Genomic DNA, 23,767 nt, shown 5'->3' on the forward strand with positions numbered 1-23,767 from the left:
CAGTTTTGTTTTCCACTGGAGCAGCACATATCTGTACCTTCCAAAATAATAAACGTGTAGTCTGTAATAATTTCAAACATCTCATGAAAAAGTTAGAACTGTCCTTAATGATTTGTGTATTCAGTGCAGAAGGGAGTACTCAATATTGGTGCAATGCTCCTCAGCGGAAGTTATGTCTATAATAGTTGTGCTCCTATCCAAAAGGAAAGCCTTTTCTATTGTGCAGTCCATTAAGCATATTTGTATCCACAGTCTCTGGGAGGAAAATTATATAGTGAAAACTGATATGTCGAAATAGTCCTTACACCTGTTTGAACATGTGAATCACCTTTTGTTCTTTGTTGCTAAAGTTTTACATAAGTTTGTGTGTAACACAAATAGTCTTATGGTTTAGTTATTGCTTTCCTTGAGTTTGTTGTCATTTTAGTTTATTGTAATGGATATTACTGTAATTTTGTATTAACTATGCATTATACCAAAGCAAAATATCTGCTTTGAATTCAATAAAGTAATAGCTTCACATACCCTGTCCTGCTCTATAAATATTCCAGCCTTGCTGAAGGAATATTGAATATTCTGTATGCAGCCAGAGCCAGCTATTAAATGGTGCTGCAGAAATATCACAGCTGTGCACCTTTTCCTCAACTTGGCTAAAGGAAGATGAAAATAGATTTAGGAGTATGTGGGATGGAAAAAAGTCTATTTATTGCAAATCGTTTTGCTCTAGGTGGTCCAAATAATGTTGACACAAAGGATAATAAAGTAAAGTTACTATTGAGGATCAGGGATATATTTGTAGCCCAGCTTTACTAAATCCAGTGATCCTTACAAATTATATAAACTGGTAACGTGCCAAGTTAGAAAATATAACAATGTGTTCTAACAGAAGGGGTAGATTAAATGGCAGCAACGATAAATATCCTTGTAATTGACATGCTGTGCCAGTATGTTCTTGGGTTTTGTAGTATTGTCAGTACTGATTATGTTTCTATAGTCCATACTATATTAGTAACCTATTGTCTTGCAGCTGGTGTGCCTGCTGGAATGGGGGCAGACCTTTGTGTTCCATGTCATGTGTAATGAATTCCAGATGGAGAGGCCAAAATCTGTGGTGATCTGCCAGCATGGTATTGATCGACGGTTTTGTAATTCTAAGGTTGGTATGCTTCCTAATTTTCAATGTATTTTTTTACATTTTTTTTTTTACGGGCCTCGTTTTTGAACTGGTGCAGTACAAAAACTGTAGAAAATTGCTAATATGTTTTTTTTTTTTAGTTTATATTCTTTTTATTTTTAAGGGTAAGTTTTAAGCAAAGAAGTGCAACAGGTGATGATGGCTGTCAATCCATAATTTTGTTTAATGCAACATTAATTAATTCCTAAGGGCTTGTTGGCAGCATCAGATTTTGTGTTTCCCTTTGTTCTTCCGTAATCTATTATTTATGGAAATGAAGCAAAATGAATATTAAACAGTTCTACAGAGTATTGATCCTTTTTAGGACACCTATTTTATGTTTGCTTGGTCAAAAAGTTAAAATCGGACTACTGAACAAAGCAAAATAAGTTTTGACTTTGAAAAACTTCTTCAAATTGGTGTTGTCCAATTTTTACTGTTGCCAATGTAAAATGCTGATGCTTGGATTCATTCCATTAGAGACTCCCAACACGCTTAACACTCCCAAGATTGCTCAGAGATTCTGGGAATTTTATGAAAAAATGTAAAACCTAATGCCTCAAGCTCATCACTTGCCTGTAGAATTTATACATTTTTATCCTTGTGTCTGCTTTCAGTGGTTACTGCTGCTCAGAAGTAATTTCGGAACAATGAAATTTACCTTGAGGAAATCACTACCACCTTAAAATTTCCCTAAAACACTACTGCCCCCTGTCCTGATGGTCTGTTGGCTGTTTATTATAAAAAAATCCAAAATCACCTAGTCTCCCCTGTCCTTCTAGAGCTCTTCAATGCAGTTCTGATGGGTACTCCATGTGACAGTGCCACCACCAGGGTGGAAATTGCAGTTACAGGTTGAGTCTCCCATATCCAAAATGCTTGGGACCCAGGGGTATTTTGGATAACGGAATATTCCGTATTTTGGAATATTTGCATTTAATAATGAAATATCTTGGGAATGGGACCCAAATATACACACACAATGCATTTATGTGTTATATACACCTTATACACACAGCATTTTCTACAATATATTCAATAATTTTTTGGCTCAAACAAAGTTTGTGTACAGAAATGAAATTCAATTATGTTTCACATACACCTTATACACACAGCCTGAAGGTAATTTTATACAATATATTTAATAATTTGTGCCTTAGACAAAGTTTCTGTACATTGAACCATCAACAATCAAAGGTTTCATTATCTCAGTCATGCCAAAACAATTCCGTATTTCGGAATATTCCATATTTCGGAATATTTGGATATGGGAGACTCAACCTGTATTCCTAAACTGGGTAAATATTCCTCCATTCTAGGCACCCTGCTAGCCAAATGAGGCTAGCAGAAAAAAGCTCAGAGGGCCAGACCAAATGATTCTGGAGGCCTTATAAGGCCCCCGGGCAGGAGGTTCCCCATCCCTGCTCTAAATGTTGCATATGTCCTTTTACATTGTACACTGGATTGAACATGCTTGCTTGTTTTATGTGTGTGTGTCTCCCCTTGTCCCACCCTTCGTTTCTTTTAGTACTTCCTTATATTGAAAATTCCTTGAATAAAAATACATTTGTGACAGGATGCATGGAGGGACAATAGTTTTTTCTATTGCCTGCGTGAACAAGCGCTAACACTGTTTCAACTATTCCACTATGCAATGTTCTCTTCAGTTGACAGTATTTTAGGTTAAAGCCTACACAAGATCTGGGTATTCTCGCAGGGATATAGAGATGTGTCCACATATACTTATATCCTCCGTATGCTACAAGTCGCGTTACACATAAGGCATGAGTGCCTTGTGACTCAGTAGCGCCGAACATCATTTCATGCAACTTTCTACTTCAGGGTCCATAGGGTATCCACAGGATACCTTGGGGTATAGGTGTGACGTCAGTCATCGGGCACCAAAGAGTTAAGCTTTCAGCCTCCCAGAATGCACTAGGTCCCCCTCCTATACCCCGTCCCCGAGCCAAGGCATCTCAGTTTCGTTTGGTGCCCGGCCGTAGTCGGAGGCACCTGCTAGAGGGGGGCTTAGAAGAGCCCCTGAAGCTTTTTCTTCATGCAGCTGTGGCTGCACATCTGGATGAACAGCATGGACAGTCAGTCCTGACGTCCATGCTGTCTTCCCTACACCCCGCCGGTACCAGAACGCCGGTACTGATCCGGGGATGCTGGTGGACATCTGGGTCACAGCTAGCGGTGACCCCAGATGTTCCGGACCATGGCCGGATTCAATGGGGACAGAGGTAAGCAGCGGGGTCCCTGCTGATCACATGGTCCTAAGTCCCCAGGCAGGGGGCTCCCTGGGGACTGGCTGCAGCGTGGAGCCAGGCGACCAACCTGCGCTTCCACTACCCCCTGGGACAGCGGACCGCAGCAGAGCGGTAGCGCTGCGGCGTCCCAGGGGTTAAATGCATGCCAGGGGAGCGCGCCTTCCCTGTCTCACAGCCTGCGCCTCCCCCGCTGCACACAGCCCTCTCTGCACTGTGCTGACTGGCCCTGTGTCAGCGCTCCTCCCCCAGGCCAGCCTTCTCTCTGCTCCTCGGTGGCCATCTTTTCTGAAGCATGGTGAACGCTGCTGGAAGCCTGCATTGGAAGCATCGTGGTCTGGGTCCCCCCACATACCTCTCCTCCGCTGTGGTCAGGTCTGTGTATGCAGCGCTGTGTCCTACCAGGCCCTGTGTCTGTGTAGTTGAGTGATCAGCGCTGTTAGTGCAGGAATTGTTTTTTCTCTGCATTGTATGTGACTGTGCTAGCGCTGCTGCCTGTAACTTTTTTTCTAAACTGTCAGCTTTATACTGTCCCTGTTTTTTCTGCTAAGCCCTTGCGGTGCGGTGCTGCAGGGTGGTCTCTCGCCTCTTAAATATATAATTGGTGAGAGGGGTCACATACGTGGTGCCATCATGTCTGAAAGTGATTTTCCCCTCCGGCTACAGTGTACTACGTGTAAAGTACCGTTAGCGGAGGGGGAGGGTAGCGCGGAGGGCCTCTGCCGGCAGTGTTTGTCTATGGCGCGGCCTCTTATGGTTACTGCACCGGTACAGGAGACGCCCTGGGCTTGTTTCGCTCAAGCGCTTACAGCCTTAGTGGGCCAGTTAGCTCTGCAGCCCGCGTTTACACCGATGGGTTTGTCCCAGCAGTCAGTGGTGTCGTCACCCATGCAGGGTTTCCCACGATAATTGGTGGTACCCCACAGTCTCCCTATTTCCCCGCTCCCGGTTTCTCAGGAGCCAGCGTGGGTTAACTCCCTGACGAGTTCTGTACAGCACTTGTCGGATGTGTTGCAAGGGGAGTCTGTGATGCGGCCGCATAAACGGCCGGTGGCGTCTCTGTCGGCTCCTTATGAGGATGACGAGGGGACGTCTGATGATGGGGAGATTCTGGATCCTTACGATCAGGAACCTCTCCATGCTAAGGACGCTGATGCTAAGTCCAAAGTATATATTCCTGGACTTATTCGGGCGGTCCGCACAGCCTTGGTGATTGAGGACGAAGTTCCCCCAGCGGCTAAATCGAAGTATGCCTTTTTCAAAGATGTGAAGGGTGATGCCACAGTCTTTCCTCTTTCGGGTCAGTTGGTGGACCATTTAGAGGAGGCGTGGAAACAGCCTGGCAAAAGATACCAGCCGCAGAGACGCCTGGCGGTGGCTTATCCGTTCGCGGATAATTATTTTGCAAAGTGGGAATCCCCTCCACAGGTGGATTCTCACGTGACCCGTCTTGTCCGTAGTGCCACATTGCCGATGCCATCCATGTCCTCCCTTAAGGATGCTACGGACCGCAAGGTGGAGATCTGCCTGAAGTCCGCTTATTCCCTTGTGGGGGGGGGGCAGCACGGCCGGCTATGGCCATTTGCTGGGTTGCCAGAGCGATGGAGCGCTGGGCGGATTCATTAGAGGCTTCTTTTGATTTCGACTGTCCGGCCGAACAGGCGGAGTTGATTGGCAATCTCCGTGATTCGGCCACCTACATCAACGAGGCGGCCCTAGACATTAGTACTCTGGTGTCTAGGATTTCTTCAGCAGCGGTAGCTGCTCGTCGCACCTTGTGGCTGCGATCCTGGAAGGCGGACGCAGATTCCAAAAAGGGTCTGGAGGCGTTGCCGTTTACCGGAGAAGTTCTGTTCGGTCCGGATCTGGATAAGATTGTGGCCACGCTGGCGGCAGCCAAATCGGCTTGTCTCCCGTCGGCCGCTGTTCCTTCTGGTTCTGGACCATCGTCCTTTCGGTCATCTAGGGCCCAGGGCAGGCCCAAACCACAGTCGTTTCCTCGACAGGCTGGCCCTAAGAAATCGGTCAAGCCCGGAAGCAGACATGGAGTACCAGACGTCCGGCCCCCAAGCCAGATGACAAGCCTGCGGCCTGACGGTCCGGGCCTCCCTTTGGGGGATCCCAGGGTGGGAGGCCGCCTGCTGCAGTTCGCCCAGTGTTGGTCGACCACTACGACGGACACTTGGGTTCTGGAGGTGGTCTCCCACGGGTACACCCTCTCCTTCCGGCACAGACCCCCGGCTCGATTCTTCGCCACGGGTCTACCATCAGACCGGAACAAGGCTACGGAGCTGCGGAAGGTATTGCACACTATGCTCCAGGCTGGAGTTATAGTGCCTGTTCCATTCTCCCAGAGGGGCCAGGGTTTCTATTCAAATCTTTTTTTTTTTTTGGTACAGAAACCCAATGGGTCGTATCGTCCGATTCTCAACCTCAAAGCACTCAACAGGTCTTTGCGGGTACCGAAGTTTCGGATGGAGACCCTACGGTCCATCATTCTGGCGCTGGAACCTGGGGACTACATGGTGTCATTGGACAAACAGGACGCTTACCTGCATGTCCCTATTCTTTTGCGCCATCAACAGTTCCTCAGGTTTGCAATCCGCAGCGACCACTTCCAGTTACGGGCGTTACCTTTTGGCCTGGCGACAGCACCACGTGTTTTCACCAAGGTGATGGCGGTCATGGCGGCTTCTCTGCGGCTGCAGGGAGTCCGCATGTTGCCGTACTTGGATGACCTGTTATTGGTGGCAGGATCTCCAGAGCTCCTGTTACGCCACTTGGACCTGACCATTGCACTGCTGCAACGGCACGGCTGGCTAATCAACTGGCAGAAGTCCACTCTAATCCCGTCTCGGAGGATTCTGCATCTTGGAGCCTTATTGGACTCGGGACAGCAAAGGATCTTCGTGACGGAGGACAAGATCTCTGCTTTACAGTCAAGGGTGCGCAGTTGTCTGCACAGCCGCCGGGTGTCCCTACACTCGGCGATGAGGTTACTGGGCTCCATGGTGTCGGTGTTCGACATGGTGGAATACGCCCAGTTTCACTCCAGACCTTTGCAGCACCTGATCCTGTCCAAGTGGAACTGCCTCAGTCTCTGAAGTCCCAGACGATTGTGCTCACCCCGGAGGTTCGCCTGTCCCTTGCTTGGTGGTTACAGATGACCCACCTCAACAAGGGACGTCCGTTCTGGGTTCCAAATTGGGTCCTGTTGACAACGGACGCCAGTCTTCGGGGCTGGGGAGCAGTTTTGGGTCCACACTTGTTCCAGGGCAGGTGGACGCCGACAGAAGCGGAGCTTCCAATAAATATCTTGGAACTCCGTGCGGTCTTCAATGCTCTCCAGCAGGCACATCGGTTTCTCCAGGGTCACCCGGTGCAGGTCCAGTCGGACAATGCTACCACCGTGGCCTACATAAACAGGCAAGGAGGAACTCACAGTCGGGCGGCTCTCGTAGAGGTCTCTCGGATCCTGGTTTGGGCGGAGCGCAATCTTCCGGCCATATCAGCGGTCTTCATCCCGGGAGTGCTAAATTGGGAGGCGGACTTTCTAAGTCGCCAGGACGTTCATCCGGGGGAATGGTCCCTGCACCCGGACATTTTTCAACTGCTGGTGGACAGGTGGGGTCTTCCAGAGATCGACCTCATGGCGTCCCGGCACAACAACAAGTTGCCGGTGTACGGGTCTCGCACAAGAGACGAAGGGGCGTCTCTGGTGGATGCTCTGTCCGTCCGGTGGACGTTCCGGTTCGCATACCTGTTCCCTCCGGTCTCCCTTCTTCCACGGGTAATCCGGAAATTTAAACAGGAAGGAGGGACGCTCCTGTTGATAGCTCCCGCGTGGCCCAGACGGCACTGGTTCTCAGACCTTCAGGGTCTGTCCGTGGACAGTCCTCTGCGGTTGCCGCTACGACCGGACCTTCTGTCTCAGGGTCCTTGTCTTCACCCGGACCTGACTCGGCTGTCTTTGACGGCGTGGCTGTTGAGACGGCCATGCTGAGGTCCCGGGGGTTTTCCAGCTCTGTGGTGCGTACCATGTTACGAGCTCGGAAACCGTCTTCCGCGAGGATATACCATCGCGTGTGGCATACGTTCTTCCAGTGGTGTCGACCGAGAGGTTATGCACCGCGGGAGTTTCGTCTGTCTCGGATTCTCGCCTTCCTGCAAGCGGGACTAGATCATGGGCTTCGCCTTGCTTCTTTGAAGGTACAGGTTTCGGCCCTATCTGTCTGGTTTCACCGTAGGATTGCTACAATCCCGGATGTGCGCACCTTTATGCAATGTGTTGTCCGCATTCAGCCGCCCTTTGTTCCACCTGTGGCGCCTTGGGATTTGGCTGTGGTCCTGAGGGCTCTCCAAGGACCGCCGTTTGAACCACTGGGCTCAGTGGATCTTAAATGGCTAACAGCTAAGACTGTTTTCCTTCTGGCTATTGCTTCGGCCAGACGTGTTTCTGAGTTAGGGGCTCTTTCTTGTAGACCCACTTTCTTGGTTTTTCATGGGAACAGGGCAGTGCTCCGCACTCGGCCCGAGTTTCTTCCCAAAGTTGTTTCCCAGTTTAATGTTAACGAGGAAATCGTTGTTCCGGCCTTTAACTCACCGGGTCTTTCCGTGGGTGAGGCCTCTTTGGATGTTGTGCGGGCCTTAAGGACTTATGTTGACCGCACTTCTTCGTTTAGGAAGTCGGACGCTTTGTTTGTCCTCTATGGCTTCCGTAAAAAGGGTTGGCCTGCTTCAAAGCAAACTTTGGCAGCCTGGATCCGTATGGCTATTTCTGAAGCTTATCTTCATGAAGGCCTGCCGGTTCCTCCTTCTGTGAAGGCTCATTCCACTAGGTCTGTGGGTCCTTCGTGGGCAGCTCGACGTGGTGCCTCTGCAGTCCAGATCTGCAAGGCTGCTACGTGGTCCTCTGTCCATACCTTCGTGAGGTATTACAGGTTTGACACCTTTGCCTCTCAGGATGCTTCCTTCGGGCGGCGGATTCTCCTTTCTGCACAGGAGCGTCCCCACCCTTAAAGGATACTGCTTTGGGACATCCCCAAGGTATCCTGTGGATACCCTATGGACCCTGAAGTAGAAAATATGAGATATGGTAAGAACTTACCCTTGTTATCTCTCTTTCTACGAAGTCCATAGGGTTCCACAGGACTCCCGCCCTGTCGCACCTGTGCTGCAGATGGGCTTTGCTCTGGTCACCGGTTTTCCGTCTCCCTCTGGTGAGAATGTGATTCTTGTATGCGTCCAGATCTTTGTTCTCTCTCTTCCTTCTCCTCCTCCGGCCTATGGCTTGGTAACTAACTGAGATGCCTTGGCTCGGGGGCGGGGTATAGGAGGGGGACCTAGTGCATCCTGGGAGGCTGAAAGCTTAACTCTTTGGTGCCCGATGACTGACGTCACATCTATACCCCAAGGTATCCTGTGGAACCCTATGGACTTCGTAGAAATAGAGATCACAAGGGTAAGTTCTTACCATATCTCATATTTTTTTCCTTCAAATGCACAAGCAGTTTCTGCTGATTAAAATGTCTATGTTCTGTGTGCGACTGTGGGTGTATCTGCATGCGAAACGTAGTGTTTCACATGCAGATACACCAACCGTTGCATACAGAACGTATGCATACGCATTTCATTTTAATCAGCAGAAGCTGCTTGTGCATTCTATTCACACTGCAGTGCAAATAAGACGCATTTGAAGGTACAAAGTTGCATGAAAAGACGCTCTGCGCTACCGAGTCACGGCATTCCGTGACAAGAAGAGCTGTTTTATGCGAAAGGAGACTAAATGTATGTACACACATCTGTGTAGGCAATATGTCAAGGGGAATACCTGTCCATTTGTAAACACACAAAGATGTCTGGTGAGAAATGTAATAGTCATCTATCTCATTATGTCCACAAAGCTGAGCTGTTATCCAGGGCCGTGCCTTCCAGCTGATGATCTGAAATATCGAATGACACGTCTTTCAGCTGATGGGGCAGATATTTACCTTGTGGAACATGGCTGTGCTACAAACATTAAAGTAAGTAATTTAGAATGGTAATTTATTCTTTTTGGATAATTTCTTGCAACGGCCATGAAAAATGATCAATAAATATGTAAACAAAAGTTTCCTAGATCTTAAATGGCTGTGTTCATTAACATTTTGTAAGTTTCACATTTAAACATATTTGAGAAGGACTATTATTCTTATTTATTTTGTATGGATTCTTTTTGCATAAAAAAGTTTCACAATTTTATTGTTGGAACCAAATGCCTCCTACAGTACATTGTGGTACTGTAGCTGTCCAGTCATGAAGAGCCATAACTTGAGATTGTACATTGGCTCTCTAGTGATATATTAGGAAATACAGCCCTAGAGCCACTTCTGTCTATTAGTTTGGAAGTGTTCTACAACACGTAATACAAATACGTGTGTAGTAGAACACTACCAGACTAATAGACATAAGTGGTGTTTGGCATCCCCTTATAAGGCGGCTGTAGTAAGAAAAAAAAAAAAAAAGGATTTCTTTTGAGCTGTTACTTAAATAATTGTCAATGCAATTCCAATGTGACTTGATTTTTTAGGTTTTTTATTTTCTTCTGCAGATGGGTGCTATTCGACTGGCAAATTGCAACCTCCATAACCAAGCTGTAGGTGAAGGCATTAGTGCAGCTATTCAGGATGTCCAGCTGAGACAGTACATTGAACAGCTGGACAGTAGCAAATCGGGACTCCAGCCTGCAGTTTTACGCAGAGCCTACTGGCTGGAAACAGGCTCTGTGATGTTAGGGCTCATCACAGCAGATATAGCTCTAGCTGCCGATCATTCTTCCAAACATGAGGTCCAAAGACATTTTTTAGAAACTCATGACAATAGGACTAAAAGGTGAGTGGCAGGTGCTTCAGGCCAGCACATTGTCATGTAAGCTCACAAAGAACATGAAGAGTTCAACATTGTATTATATATTGAACTTGCATACTCTCTAGAACAAACAGTTCAGATGCTTTAAGATGTTTTACTTCTGCAATATAAATCTTATTGTTTTGTGCTGGGTTTTATTTATGCAGCAGTCTAGTACATGGGATGGAATGATCTAATATGGCTGAAGTTTAGTTTTTATTAAACTAGAATGACTTTTTTATTTGTAAATTGTTTGTTCCCTTTGTTGGATGGGTTGATATTGTATGAGAAAATGGTTCGGCTAACACTTTAAAGCTCTATTGAATACAATTTGGACATTCACAGGTCAGGGATGTTACTACTTAGAAAAATAGTAATTTAATTATAATTTAACAATTTAAATTAGCACTGTATTGATATATTTTCAGGAAAAATAATTATTTAACAGAGCAAGACCTAATTACCGTGCACTATTCATCTACATACAGTGGACACAGCCATTTTGTAGGCTGAACCAGTATTCCTGAGCTTACCGACCTTCACTTGTTTTATTCATAATATCACGGAGACACTTCATGCAGTCAGGACAATGGGTTAATAGTCTTTGAACATGTACTGTAGCATTTGATACCTTCTAAGCAAGGTTTTGTTGGATCCCTTTAAAATGTGCTTGTAAACTACATAGATGGAGGCAGCTATTCTTATTAAAAGCAACAATTTTAGGCACTTGTATTCAATAAAAATACCCGGGTCAACGCCACATACAAAAAAGGGAGGAAAAGGTATTCTAACACATGTGAAGAACCAAAAAAACTAATTATATTGCACATTGACCTCAGCCTGGGCATGTGATGATTTTTAAATAAACCACATTAATTATATAATCCGAATACCTTTATATAATAGATCATAACATATAAAACGTATATTAATAACATGAAAATGTATACAGTAACACAAATATACAATACCTATTTCTTGCTAGATATGGGACTCCTTACTGCACTTTAAGTAGTAAAATATAATATTCCAAATACAGTTAGTGCTCTGATGATAATAGAGCAATTTCAAAGTGACCAGGTAATTTATCCAATGTATTATGAGAGTAAGCACCACAGTCTTCCAATCAGAGAGAAGATAATTATATATGTAAATTCTTTTGTAATTGTACATATTCATGATTATCAGTTCACTAGAAACCAGTAAACTGAGTATTATGGGTATGTATTATACCTCATATATTTTGGTGATGATGGAACCAGTGAGGTCAGTGATTCCTGGCAAGTTGGATAAGCAGCATACTAATGAATATTTGAATTGAACACAACATGTACTGCCTTCTCTGTGTGTAAGCATCAAATGCACAGTAATAAGGCGTAAGTTCTTTTGTGTGGAATTTGGGTTCCGGACTATAGACAGACAGTAATTAGTTAGACAATGTCTAGATAGACACCAGATGTTAAACAGTTAATAGTTTGACAAGGATAAAAGTTCGACAATGACAAAAGTCAGACACACTAAAGTTAGACATGTAAAAAGTTCGACAGGTACAAAAGATCGACAGGGTCAAAAGTTCGACATGAAAAAGATCGACACAAAAATGGTCAACACTTTTTTTTGGGAATTAGGGTTAGGCACTTACCCAGACTGTTAGGGTTAGGCACCAAGAGTTAGGGTTAGGCACCAAGGGGAGGGTTAGGGTGTAGATTAGGGCAAAAAACTATTAATAATAATTGTCGACCATTTTTGTGTCGATCTTTTTCCTGTCGATCTTTTGTACCTGTCGAACTTTTTACATGTCTAACTGTAGTGTGTCTGACTTTTGTCACTGTCGAACTTTTATCCTTGTCTATTAACTGTCTAACATCTGGTCTATCTAGACCAGGGATCTTCAACCTTGGCCCTCCAGCTGCTGTGTAACTACACATCCCAGCATGCACTGCCACCTTTTGATATAACGGCATACTAAAACTGTGGCACTGCATGCTGGGCTGTTTAGTTCCACAGCAGCTGGAGGGCCAAGGTTGAAGACCCCCTGATCTTGACATTGAATTTATTAAAAGTATTTAAACTGAATATTTTTAGAAATGTTAAGTATTGCAGACCATGCTAACGTATAGATTCAGTTTCACGGTAAACACCGGAATGTAGAATTTGGTTGTCTCTAACACTCTTTCTGTGTGTTTGGCAGGTTGTGGTTCCTGTGGCCTGATGACACTCCGAAAAACAAGAGGAGCAGGAACAAGTGTGGCTGCCTCGGTGGCTGCAGGTTCTTCGGTGGCACTGCCACAGGAATTGACTTTTTCCGCCTGGAGGAGCTGACTCCATCTAGCAGCTCTGCTTTTTCAAACACCAGTGTAGAGTCTGATATGTTTTATGGGCAATCGTTACTGCAACCTACTGAATGGATTATAACTAAAGAGACACCGAAAGCAGCGGAAGGTAGTTAACATTAAGAGGATTTATCTATGGCAGAAGCCACCTATTGTAACCCTGAGTGTTTTAATTTTATTTTCCAGTTTTATTTTTTATATCTTAAGTGTAGTTTTATATTATACAAATTTCGTCCACCCAATTCCATTGTCCATTACAATATTTAACACACTACTTGCCTTTCTGCCTTAACTGACGTTGTCGGTTCTGATGCGAACGCAGCCAGCTGTACTTCAGCTGACAAGGAGCGAACGCACCCCCCATCTATGTTTTTGAAGAGAAAATGTGTTCTACACATGTGCAGAACTGATCTTTTCTGACTACCCGGACTTTCCTGCGGACCAGGCAATTTCTGCCCGGTTTTGCTGGAAAAATCGTCAGTTAAGTGGTTAAGGAGTGTTTTACTAAAGGAGTAAAATATATAATTTAGTTTGGTTTGCTAAGGGGAAGGGGGTATTGGTGGGATTAGACTTAAACCTTTTGTAAATCATTTCCTGAGTTTTCTGATGTCAGCAATTCTTTCTAAGAATTTATATTTACCTGTTTTTGTTGCAGCTGTCTTAGCAATCTGTCCTTTACTAAGCAAACTGTATGTGAGGATTTTAAGTTTTATCTTTTTTTAAAAAAGAGACATCTGCCAATGGGAGATGTTAATAAAATAATCTGTTGTTCAGTTAAAGCAAATGTCAGTAGAAGGAAAGAATGGGACTCCAGATCTGTGGTGATAGAGATTGACAGAAAAGCACAGCACCTGAGCCTTCAAGTTCCACTACGTTCTCACAGTTCCTCATCTTCTGAGGAGAACAGCAGTTGCAGTGCTGCGCTCCCCCTGCTGGCAGGAGAAAAAGACAGTCCATCGTCTGTCGCTGAGGACGGTCTAATACAAGTCGACTATCCACCAAGAGCAAAGTCACAGGAATCCCATGGCAGGTGACTGCTTCTTCATCTCTTACATTATTTGACAGTCTCTTTTGCGATGTGAATGTTTTTTCTTTTTTATGTAATATAATTCCAGTGCACAGGCAGAATATTTTACTTTGTTTCTACTTCAGGGTCCATAGGGGGTCCACAGGGTTGACCTTGGGGTATAGCTGGATCTGGATCCAACGGGCACCAAGCAGATAAAGCTTTCACTGCTCCCAGGATGCACTTGGGTCCGTCCTCCTCTATACCCCGCCCCCGAGCCACAGGCACCTCATTTTAAGTTGGTGCCCGGCCGGAGTCGGGTCACCCTGCGGGGGGGGGGTGCTGCAGGAGCAGGCCCCAGAAAGCTATTTATTTTTAATTTTTTTTAGGAGTCATTTCATTTTTAACTATTTGGCGGCAGCAATGGACTGTCTATATAGACGTTCATGCTGCCGCTTCTACTCCCCGCTGGCGTCGCGACGCCAGTACTGCACTAGGGATCGCGGCGGGAGGCCAGAGTCCATACTAGCCGGACTCTGGGGACCTCCCTGGACTGCTGCCGGAGACGCCGTGGAGAAGGTAAGCCGCAAGTCACTGATTAGCGGCGGCTCGCGGGTTCCCTCAAATGCAGTCCTTTGCCCCTGGTTCTGGGGGACAGACTGGGGGGTGTTAGCGGTGGCGGCGGGCTCCCCCTCCTCGGAGGTATACCCTGTGAGACTACTAGACCACCAGGATATAATACGTGGCAAGCCGGCAACCCTGGGGTTAATAGCTAGCCAGGGGAGGAAGCCTTCCCTGTTTAGCGGCTCCTCCCCTCAGCTCAGCGTGCCTTTTAGCACGAAGTCTGGCGTCGCTGAGCTGCAGATTCCTCGGCCACTCAGATTCCTCGGCAGATTTCTCAGGGAGCACGCGGACCGGTCCCCCTGTTTACCTCTCCCCTGTTTTAGGATAGCGTACACAGCACTATAGCCCTCCCAGACACTGAATCTGGGCGGTTGATTGTGGATAGTGGAAAGGTGCAGTGAGTATATCTTTCTGCATGGTATGTGACTTGTGCTAGTGCTGCCTGTCTGTGCTTATTTCTACTTACTGTCAGCCTATACCTATCCCTTTCCTTCTTCGAAACCCTGCAGGTGTGTGGGGGAGGGGCGTTTCTACAGACCTCACATATATAAATCACAGTGCCATATTGTGGGCTGTTGTTCAGCACACTGGTGCGCTTGATTCTGTTCTGTTGCCATATATATATTTATATAATATATTTTGTCATGTCGGAAGAGGAGATTGAGCACTCCATGGCTCCGGTGTTGGTCTCCTGCAGACGCTGTTCTGCAGGAGTGGATAGGGAGGATTTATCAAAGGATGGCCTGTGTGGACGGTGCCAGGTGGTTCCTGGCCCGTCGAAACCCCCTATGCCGCAGGAACCACCATGGGCGATGTTCTCTCTGGTGCTGGTGTCTATTGCGGACCGTCTGTCGGTCCCGATTGCTGTCCCTACTAGGGCGGTGCCCCAGCCTGCCATCCCCCATTCCCCGGGTGTCCTGCAATTATTGCAGAGCCCCCCCGGGTCTCAGTCTATTGGTCCTTATGCAGGGTTACCTATGTATACAGTCTACCCCTGTGACGCAGCAGTCTGTGGTGCCTTTTCAGTCCCCTGTGGCGGCTCTTCCACCCTGGGTGGATGTGCTCTCCAACTCAGTCCAAAATTTGTCGGCCGCGTCTTCGGCTTTTCAGTCAATGTTGCAGAGTGACATGCCTTCAAGGGCGTCAAAACGCACACTAATGGTGCAGGCGGCGCATTTATCGGACTCCGATGGGTCCTCAGATGATGGGGAGGTTCATGACGACACTGACTCGGACACCTCGGTCCAGGAGGTAGATACCAAGTCGTCCATTAATGTGCGAGCACTGGTTAGAGCGGTGCGAGCCATTCTCCTAATAGAGGATGAGGCACCAGCTCCTAAGTCCAAAGTATCCTAGTTTCAAAAAGACTAAGGTGGCTTCTGGAGTGTTTCCCCTATCTGAGCAATTGACGGATGATATGGCAGTGGCTTGGCAGGCGCCCAGTAAGAGATTCCTGCCACAGAAGCAGTTAGCTTCTAATTATCCTTTTCCTGAGGCACATTGTAAAATATGGGAAACTCCACCGGCGGTGGATTCCCATGTGACCCGTTTAATAAGGAGCGCTACTCTGCCATTACCGTCTATATCCTCGCTGAAGGATCCCATGGACAGAAAAGTTGAGACTTGCTTAAAGTCCATTTACTCCCTCTCAGGGGCAGTGGCCCGTCCGTCCATGGCCATCTCCTGGGTGGCCAAGGCCATTGAGGGTTGGGCCAACGCATTAGAGGATACCTTTCAGGACGATGCTCTGGATGTCCAGAGGGCGGCGTTAGGACAGATGAGAGACGCTGCTTCCTACATTGGAGAAGCCTCTTTGGATGCTAGTCTACTGACCTCTCGAGTATCGGCTGCAGCAGTGTCTGCCCACCGATCCTTATGGCTGAGGTCCTGGAGAGCGGACGCTGATTCAAAGAAAGGTCTGGAGGCCTTACCTTTTAATGGAGAATTGCTATTTGTTCTGGACTTGGACAAAATAGTGGATACCCTGGCTAAATCCAAGTCGGCTTTCCGTTACCCTGGCTAAATCCAAGTCGGCTCCCTTCAGCAGCAACACCTGCCAAGGTCCTTTCGGGTTCAGGGTAAGGCAAAAGGTCAGTCCTTCCCGAGGCAGTCGGCGGCTAAGACCGCCTCTAAACCCAAGAAGCAAGCCTGAAGTGCCAGACGCCCTTCTTCCAAACAGGAAGATAAGCCTTCCACCTGATGGGACGGGCCTCCCTCTGGGGGACCCCAGAGTGGGAGGCCGACTTCTTCAATTCGCCCAGTGCTGGCTCAGTACCACCACAGACACCTGGGTTCGAGAAGTGGTGTCCCAGGGGTACGCCCTGTCTTTTCGGCACAGACCGTCCCACCAGTTTTTTTTTTTGCACGAGTCCTTCTCTGGACAAGACCAAAGCTTTCCAGATTCAGGTAGCTATAGAATCCTTGCTACAAGCAGGGGTCATTGTTCCCGTTCCGTAGTCTCAATGCGGGACGGGGTACTATTCTACTCTTTCTGGTACAGAAGTCCAATGGTTCTCATCACCCTATCCTAAATTTGAAGTCTCTGAACAAATACCTCAAAGTTCCCAAATTCAGGATGGAAATGTTACTTTCCATCATTCCGGCGATGGCACCTGGGGATTTCATGGTCTCCCTGGATATCCAGGACGCCTATCTCCACGTGCCCATAGCACCTGCACACCAGCGGTATCTGAGGTTTGCTATCCTGCAACATCACTCCCAGTTTCGGGCGTTGCCTTTTGGCTTTTCCACGGCTCCGAGGGTGTTCACCAAGGTGATCCCAATTATGGGCGCCCACCTTCGGGGACAGGGTATATGGCTGCTGCCGTATCTGGACGATCTTCTGCTGCTGGTGAGCTCCCCGGAGGTACTTCTTCAACATCTCCATTTGACCATTGCTTGTCTTCAAGCACACGGGTGGTTGATAAATTGGAAGAAGTCATCTTTGATCCCATCACAACGTATGGTCCATTTGGGAGCCCTTCTGAATTCTCGTCAGCAAAGGATTTTCCTGACTCCGGAAAAGGTGTCCTCCCTGCAACTGAGGATACACCGTTGCCTGAGCAGTGCCAGGGTGTCGGTCCACTCGGCCATGAGAGTCCTAGGGTCCATGCTGTCGGCATTCGACATGGTGGAATTTGCCCAGTTCCATTCCAGGCCCCTGCAGGGGCAGATTCTATCGGAATGGAACGGGTTACCTCACCGGATCCGATCCCAGACGCTGGTCTTGTCTCCGGAAGTGTGCCTGTCTCTAGCTTGGTGGCTTCAGTCAGCTCATCTCATCGAGGGTCGTCCCTTTTGGATCCCGGACTGGGTTCTGCTCACAACAGATGCCAGTCTCCGGGGTTGGGGGGCAGTGACCGGCTCGTTGTCTCTTCAGGGCCGTTGATCTGCGGAGGAAGCAGCTCTTCCCATAAACGTGCTGGAGCTGCGGGCCGTGTATAGGGCTCTGCTGTCGTCAGGCATCGCTCTTCACGGAAGGGCAGTTTAGGTGCAGTCCGACAACGCCACCACGGTGGCGTACATCAATCACCAGGGAGGAACGTGCAGTCGAGCGGCGATGTCGGAGGTGTCTCGCATCCTGGCTTGGGCGGAGTGTCACCTTCCTGCGATCTCTGCAGTCTTCATCCCGGGAGTCCTCAATTGGGAGGCGGACTTCCTCAGCCATCACGACGTGCACCCAGGGGAATGGTCGCTACACCCAGAGGTGTTTCAACTTCTCGTGGACAAATGGGGACTGCCGGAGTTGGACCTGATGGCATCCCGTCACAACTACAAGTTGCCCGTGTACGGCTCAAGGACAAGGGACACGAGCGCAAGTCTGGTGGATGCGTTGTCGGTGAAATGGTCATTTCGCCTGGCGTGCACGTTTCCTCCGATCTCCCTGCTGCCTCGGGTACTAAGAAAGATCAAACAGGATGGAGGCACGTTTCTGCTGGTGGCTCCAGCGTGGCCCAGACGTCCTTGGTACTCCGATCTCAGGAGCTTGTCCATCGACGTTCCATACCTTCTGCCTCAGCCCCGGGACCTGCTGTCTCAGGGGCCCTGCCTTTACCCGGATCTGGGTTGGTTGTCTTTGATGGCGTCTTAAGGTCCCGGGGATTTTCAGGCTCTGTCATCAGTACCATGCTGAGGGCGCGTAAACCTGCCTCCGCACGGATTTACCACAGAGTGTGGCACACTTACTTTCAGTGGTGTGAGTCCAGAAACTTTGATCCTCAGGTGTTCAGGGTTTCTAGGATTTTGGCATTTCTTCAGTCAGGTCTTGACCTGGGTTTACGTCTTGCTTCCCTGATTGTTCATGTATCGGCTCTGTCTGTGTGGTTCCAACGTAGGATCGCTACATTGCCTGATGTTCAAACCTTTTTCAAAGATGTTCTTCGAATCCAGTCTCCCTTTGTGCCTCCAGTGGCTCCGTGGAATTTGGTGGTGGTTCTTCGGGTCCTGCAGGGACCTCCTTTTGAGCCTCTTGAGTCTGTTGACCTCAAGTGGTTAATACTTAAGACTGTTTTTTTCTCCTGGCAATTGCTTCAGCCAGGAGGGTGTCAGAGTTGGGGGCACTCTCCTGTAGTCCCCCTTCTTAATTTTTCACCAGGACAGAGCAGTGCTTCGCACTCGTCCTGAGTTTTTGCCTAAGGTAGTCTCTAAGTTCCACTTCAATCAGGAACTTGTGGTGCCACCTTTTCATTGTCCTGATCTTACAGCTGGTGAGGCTTCGTTGGACATTGTCCGTGCTCTCAGAATTTATGTTGACAGGACTGCTTCTGTTAGAAGGTCCGATTCTTTGTTTGTCCTCTTTGGGTTTCACAAGAGGGGTTGGAGTACCAACAAACAAACGTTAGCCCGTTGGCTTTGTTCTGTTATTTGGGAGGCTTATATACAGGAACGTTTACCTGTTCCGGCCTCTGTTAGGGCTCGTTCCACTCGGTCCGTGGGTCCTTCTTGGGCTGCTAGATGTGGTGCCTCCGCTGTTCAGCTGTGTAAGGCAGCCACTTGGTCTTCCATTCAGACGTTTTTGAGGTTTTATGTGTTTGACACCTTTGCCTCTCAGGATGCATCCTTTGGGTGCAGGATTCTCCTTTCTGCACAGGAGCGTCCCCGCCCTTAGTTGACCTGCTTTGGGACATCCCCAAGGTCAATCCTGTGGACCCCCTATGGACCCTGAAGTAGAAAACAAGAGATATGGTAAGAACGTACCTTTGTTATCTCTGTTTCTACGAAGTCCATAGGGTCCACAGGGCGCCCACCCTGATGCACCTGCCTTCAAATGGGCTGCGTGGCAGGTCACCGGTTTTCCATCTCCCATTTCTGTGAGTATAGTTTCTTGTGTGTTCCAGTCTTCCTTCTCTCTGTTTAATCTCCTCCTCCGGCCTCGGCTGCTTACCAACTGAGGTGCCTGTGGCTCGGGGTGGGGTATAGAGGAGGACGGACCCAAGTGCATCCTGGGAGCAGTGAAAGCTTTAACTGCGTGGTGCCCGTGGATCCAAATCCAGCTATACCCCAAGGTCAACCCTGTGGACCCTATGGACTTCGTAGAAACAGAGATAACAAAGGTAAGTTCTTATCATATCTCTTGTTTTTATTCTCAATGAGAATAAAAAGCACTGACCCAAGGCAATGATAGAAATGAGAATTACAAAAATTAGCAGAAAGCCATACCTAGAGATCTATGCTATTTACTGCAACTTGTCAAAATATATGTGAAAAAGTAGTAATGAAATTATCACTTAGTAATGCAATTTGGGAGGCAATATTACATAGACATTAATTCACAAAAATACTTCCTGTTCTGTGAAATACTCGCCTCATTCAACATTTGGCCTCAAAATTCTACATGTTTTGATGGCGGAATTACTCCTTCAGTTTCCTCTGTATTCTTCTAAACACACAGAAAAATTAATTAATTAATTGACCATCATTAACACAGCTCAAACCATAAACTGAAAAGTTCTGTGAATTTACAGACATAGTGCAGATTGACCACAGTACGGAATTGCTACTTAACAGTGGAACTGAAAGATGACATTCAACTTCAGACTGTTCAACTCCTTAATACATAGGAAATCCCATGTCCTTTGTTCCAGAAGTAATACAGAAACTTTTTAAAAATCTAGAGCACTAATACAGTTGACACCTCTTGCACTTATTGGAACCGCAATGAGAATTAAGTGTTCAGTGTCACTCAGCCAATCAGCAATCAGAACTGATTAGTTCGGAGTATGTAAAAACCACTTTAATCGTTTGCTTGTGTCAATTAAGATCATTCATTCTCATCGTGGCTCCAATAAAATCAAGAAGCATTACTGTTTGAAATAGTTTTTTTTTTTAATTACTGTTAATCCATGTGAACTATTTTAGAAACAGAGACAATAGATTGCCTATGCTTATAGGAGTCAAAGAGAATGGTAAATGAGGGGTTTGGAAGATTGTTCTTGCTACCAGAGCATGCTGATACTTGTAATTCATCATTCTTTGGTAGCCATGGGCATGCTGGCACTTGTAGTTCCGAAAGTGTCAGCATGCCCAAGCAATAAATAGCTGATAGACTTTTGGGGATTTATAGTACTTATATATCTTATATATATATATATATATATATATATATATATATATATATATATATATATGTAGAAAGGGAAAGGCGGCACTCACAGGTCTGATGAAATGAAAGAATCAAACTTGACAACTGTGTCTGCCTTGTTCAACGTTTCAGTCTCACATGACTTTTATCAAGAACACAATGAAAAAAACAAATACACATACCTTTATAGTGGAATGTCCAAGGTGATTGGTGCAGTGTAATGCTCCATGCTGCCGGGGGCCAGAGTCTTGACATCATCACTGTGCATCAGACACTCAGGCATCACACAGGATAAAGCAGTCTGATGCCCCCGGTGGATAGGAGGAAAAATTGCCACTGTACATTGTGGATATGTGTGAATAGATAGTGAGGGCACTGACATGCAGTGCTAAACATGATGAAATGTCAACATCGTGTCACCATATATAATGCAATTTGCAAGGTGTGGGTCAATGCCCACACATCAAAAAATTGAAGAAACAAAATACAAATCGCTCCTATAAAAAGAAGGAATGTAAAAACTCCACACCACTATGTTCCTTTATAGTGAATGTGAATAAAGTGAAAATTTAAAACTATTATTCCAAGTGTAAAACAAATAAGAATAATAATACATATACAAAAAATAATAAAAAATGAAGAAGATATAGATAAAAAAACTAAGTATGTAACCTTACCGTTATATATAAACGGCAAGTGTACCATCGAAAGGATCCTAAACAGAATATATTGGTGAATACATCTACCAAAACATGTGCATCCGAATAGGTATATGAGATAAAATGACAACAAATATATATGTGTGCCACATAAATGTAAGGAAATGAATGACTGTAGAATACATCCTGATAAAGAAATGTAGCAAAAGAATCATAAAAGAAGACTTAAAGCAATATACAGTAGTCTGTGGTGAAGACTAATCCATGGTATACAAATATGACAACCGTGAGGCTATGAGAAAAAAAGCACATGGAACACAGGAAGACCCAGCAGAGCTAAACCCAAAAAGGTGCTCAGGTAATCACAAATATGACAAAACATGAACATGTGCATAAATGCAAAGATAACTTGGACCACCAAGAGAACCTACAGATGACTCAACAGTATTGGAAAAACATGATAGAAAAATTCATTAGAAAAAAATCAATTAGAAAAAATTTTTTTATAAAAAAATATTGTACACAAAATATGTTATTAAAAAGCTCCATAAAATTGAAAAAGTTGAATATTCTTATAACTCCAGATGTGCACAAATGTCCAAACAAGGAAATGGCCTAACCAGGAGATAAGCCAGAATTCAAAGGGAACATCTGTGACATATCATATCACTCTCCTGTGTGCTACCTGGGTATATAGGAGACTTCTAAGTAGTGCTTACAACACCGGATCTTCCCTGAAGGTCTCCCATTCAAGTACTAGTCAGGCCCAACACTGCTTGGCTTCCAAGTTCAGCTGAGATTGGGCAAGACCAGTGTGGTATGGTTGTAACAAAATACAACATCTCCCCCAGGGCTACACAGTGATAGACAAGAGGATATTATGTTTTTGTATCAGTCTGTGTACGTGTCCTGGAATAATCTAACTGGTAAAAAAATATATATAATTGCATACATATGTGCACATTATGAAATAGGACTGAACGGTCACATGAAGGCACGAATCTAGAAGATAATATGGAGCTCACAAAAAACAAGAAAAAGATAGTCTCGTTTAGTCCAAAAGGAATAACCGTATTCAATCTATGAATCCATTGAGTTTCTAATTGTAACAACCGCTTCTCACGGTCTCCTCCTCTCTTGTCCATAGATTTCTCTACTGGATAAATTAATTATTGTGCTCTCCTCCTGTACGTTTTCCTTGTTCCTCTCCCCCTGCTTACCACGTCTCTTGTGGGACCTCTGTCTTTTGCGGCACGGGTGGTAACTCCTAAAGGGGGCCTTTGTGTGATGGTGTTACCTGAATTATCTTGATCACTTAAGGAAGAGTTAGCTCCACTGGAAATAACACAATCCAATTGCCGTCTTTGGGGTCCTTGTCTTGTGCGGGGGAATCTGGAGGACATACTTCTGCCAGTAGCCCAGGAATACACTCTCTGTTCTTGGTAATCAAGATTTACTTTATGCAGTTTTTCTTTTTTATATTTAATCAACTCTTTTTTGTAATCAGAAATCTGATTAGTGAGTTTCTCCAGCCAGTTCTGAGTAGAATCGCTGGTTAGGTATGCTTTATGAGAGGATTCAAAGGTGGTGATTTTATCTCTGATGCTACCCAATTATCTGCTGGACTCTTCAATTGCAAGTAATATGAGGTCTAAGGAGCATTTGTTTAAGACTGCTACCCATCGTCTGCAGAAGTCTACATTGTTGCGGCAAATGGTAGGGACGTTTTTTATGCGAAACCTTAAGGACTGGTTGGTGCACAATGACGTTTCTCAATCACTTCCTTCCCAGGATACCCACTTTTTAACTAAAAAAACAGGCTGCTATAAATGTACAGGATGTACTACCTGCAGTTATATGGATCCCGGGAATTACATCACACATCCTCATTCTGGCAAACTGTTCCCCATCAGACATATTTTGACTTGCACGAGTAAATACGTGGTATATATGATCAAATGTCCATGTAGTCTGGTGTAGATTGGTAAAACAACCAGGCTATTCAAAGAAAGAATGGCTCAACATCGTACAGCCATACGACAAGCTTTGTCGGGAAAAGAAGTGGACCAGCCGGTCGCTCGTCATTTCAAGCAGAACAGACATTCTTTAGCAACCTTATCCTATAAAATCATTGACTTTGTGCCTATGGACAAGAGAGGAGGAGACCGTGAGAAGCGGTTGTTACAATTAGAGACTCAATGGATTCATAGATTGAATACGGTTATTCCTTTTGGACTAA

At 46.0% G+C, this 23,767-nt stretch overlaps 1 protein-coding gene and 1 pseudogene across 13 annotated transcripts in view; one reads left to right on the forward strand and one right to left on the reverse strand.

Moving 5' to 3' along the window:
* The window catches only part of BLTP1 (bridge-like lipid transfer protein family member 1), a 341,411-nt gene that overhangs the window by 127,238 nt on the left and 190,406 nt on the right, over positions 1 to 23,767 (forward strand). For all 13 annotated transcript variants that reach the window (XM_088452258.1, XM_088452264.1, XM_088452266.1 and 10 more), the window contains 5 exons: positions 1,028 to 1,156; positions 9,345 to 9,464; positions 10,031 to 10,311; positions 12,518 to 12,768; positions 13,434 to 13,689. In XM_088452258.1, coding sequence (XP_088308384.1) covers positions 1,028 to 1,156; positions 9,345 to 9,464; positions 10,031 to 10,311; positions 12,518 to 12,768; positions 13,434 to 13,689 — 1,037 coding nt within the window. The remainder of the gene's footprint in view (positions 1 to 1,027; positions 1,157 to 9,344; positions 9,465 to 10,030; positions 10,312 to 12,517; positions 12,769 to 13,433; positions 13,690 to 23,767) is intronic.
* On the reverse strand, positions 22,241 to 22,359 carry LOC148538822 (5S ribosomal RNA; annotated as a pseudogene).

This window comes from Taudactylus pleione, unplaced genomic scaffold, assembly GCF_031769625.1.
Source record: "Taudactylus pleione unplaced genomic scaffold, aTauple2 ptg000036l, whole genome shotgun sequence".
Taxonomy (NCBI): Eukaryota; Metazoa; Chordata; class Amphibia; order Anura; family Myobatrachidae; genus Taudactylus; species Taudactylus pleione.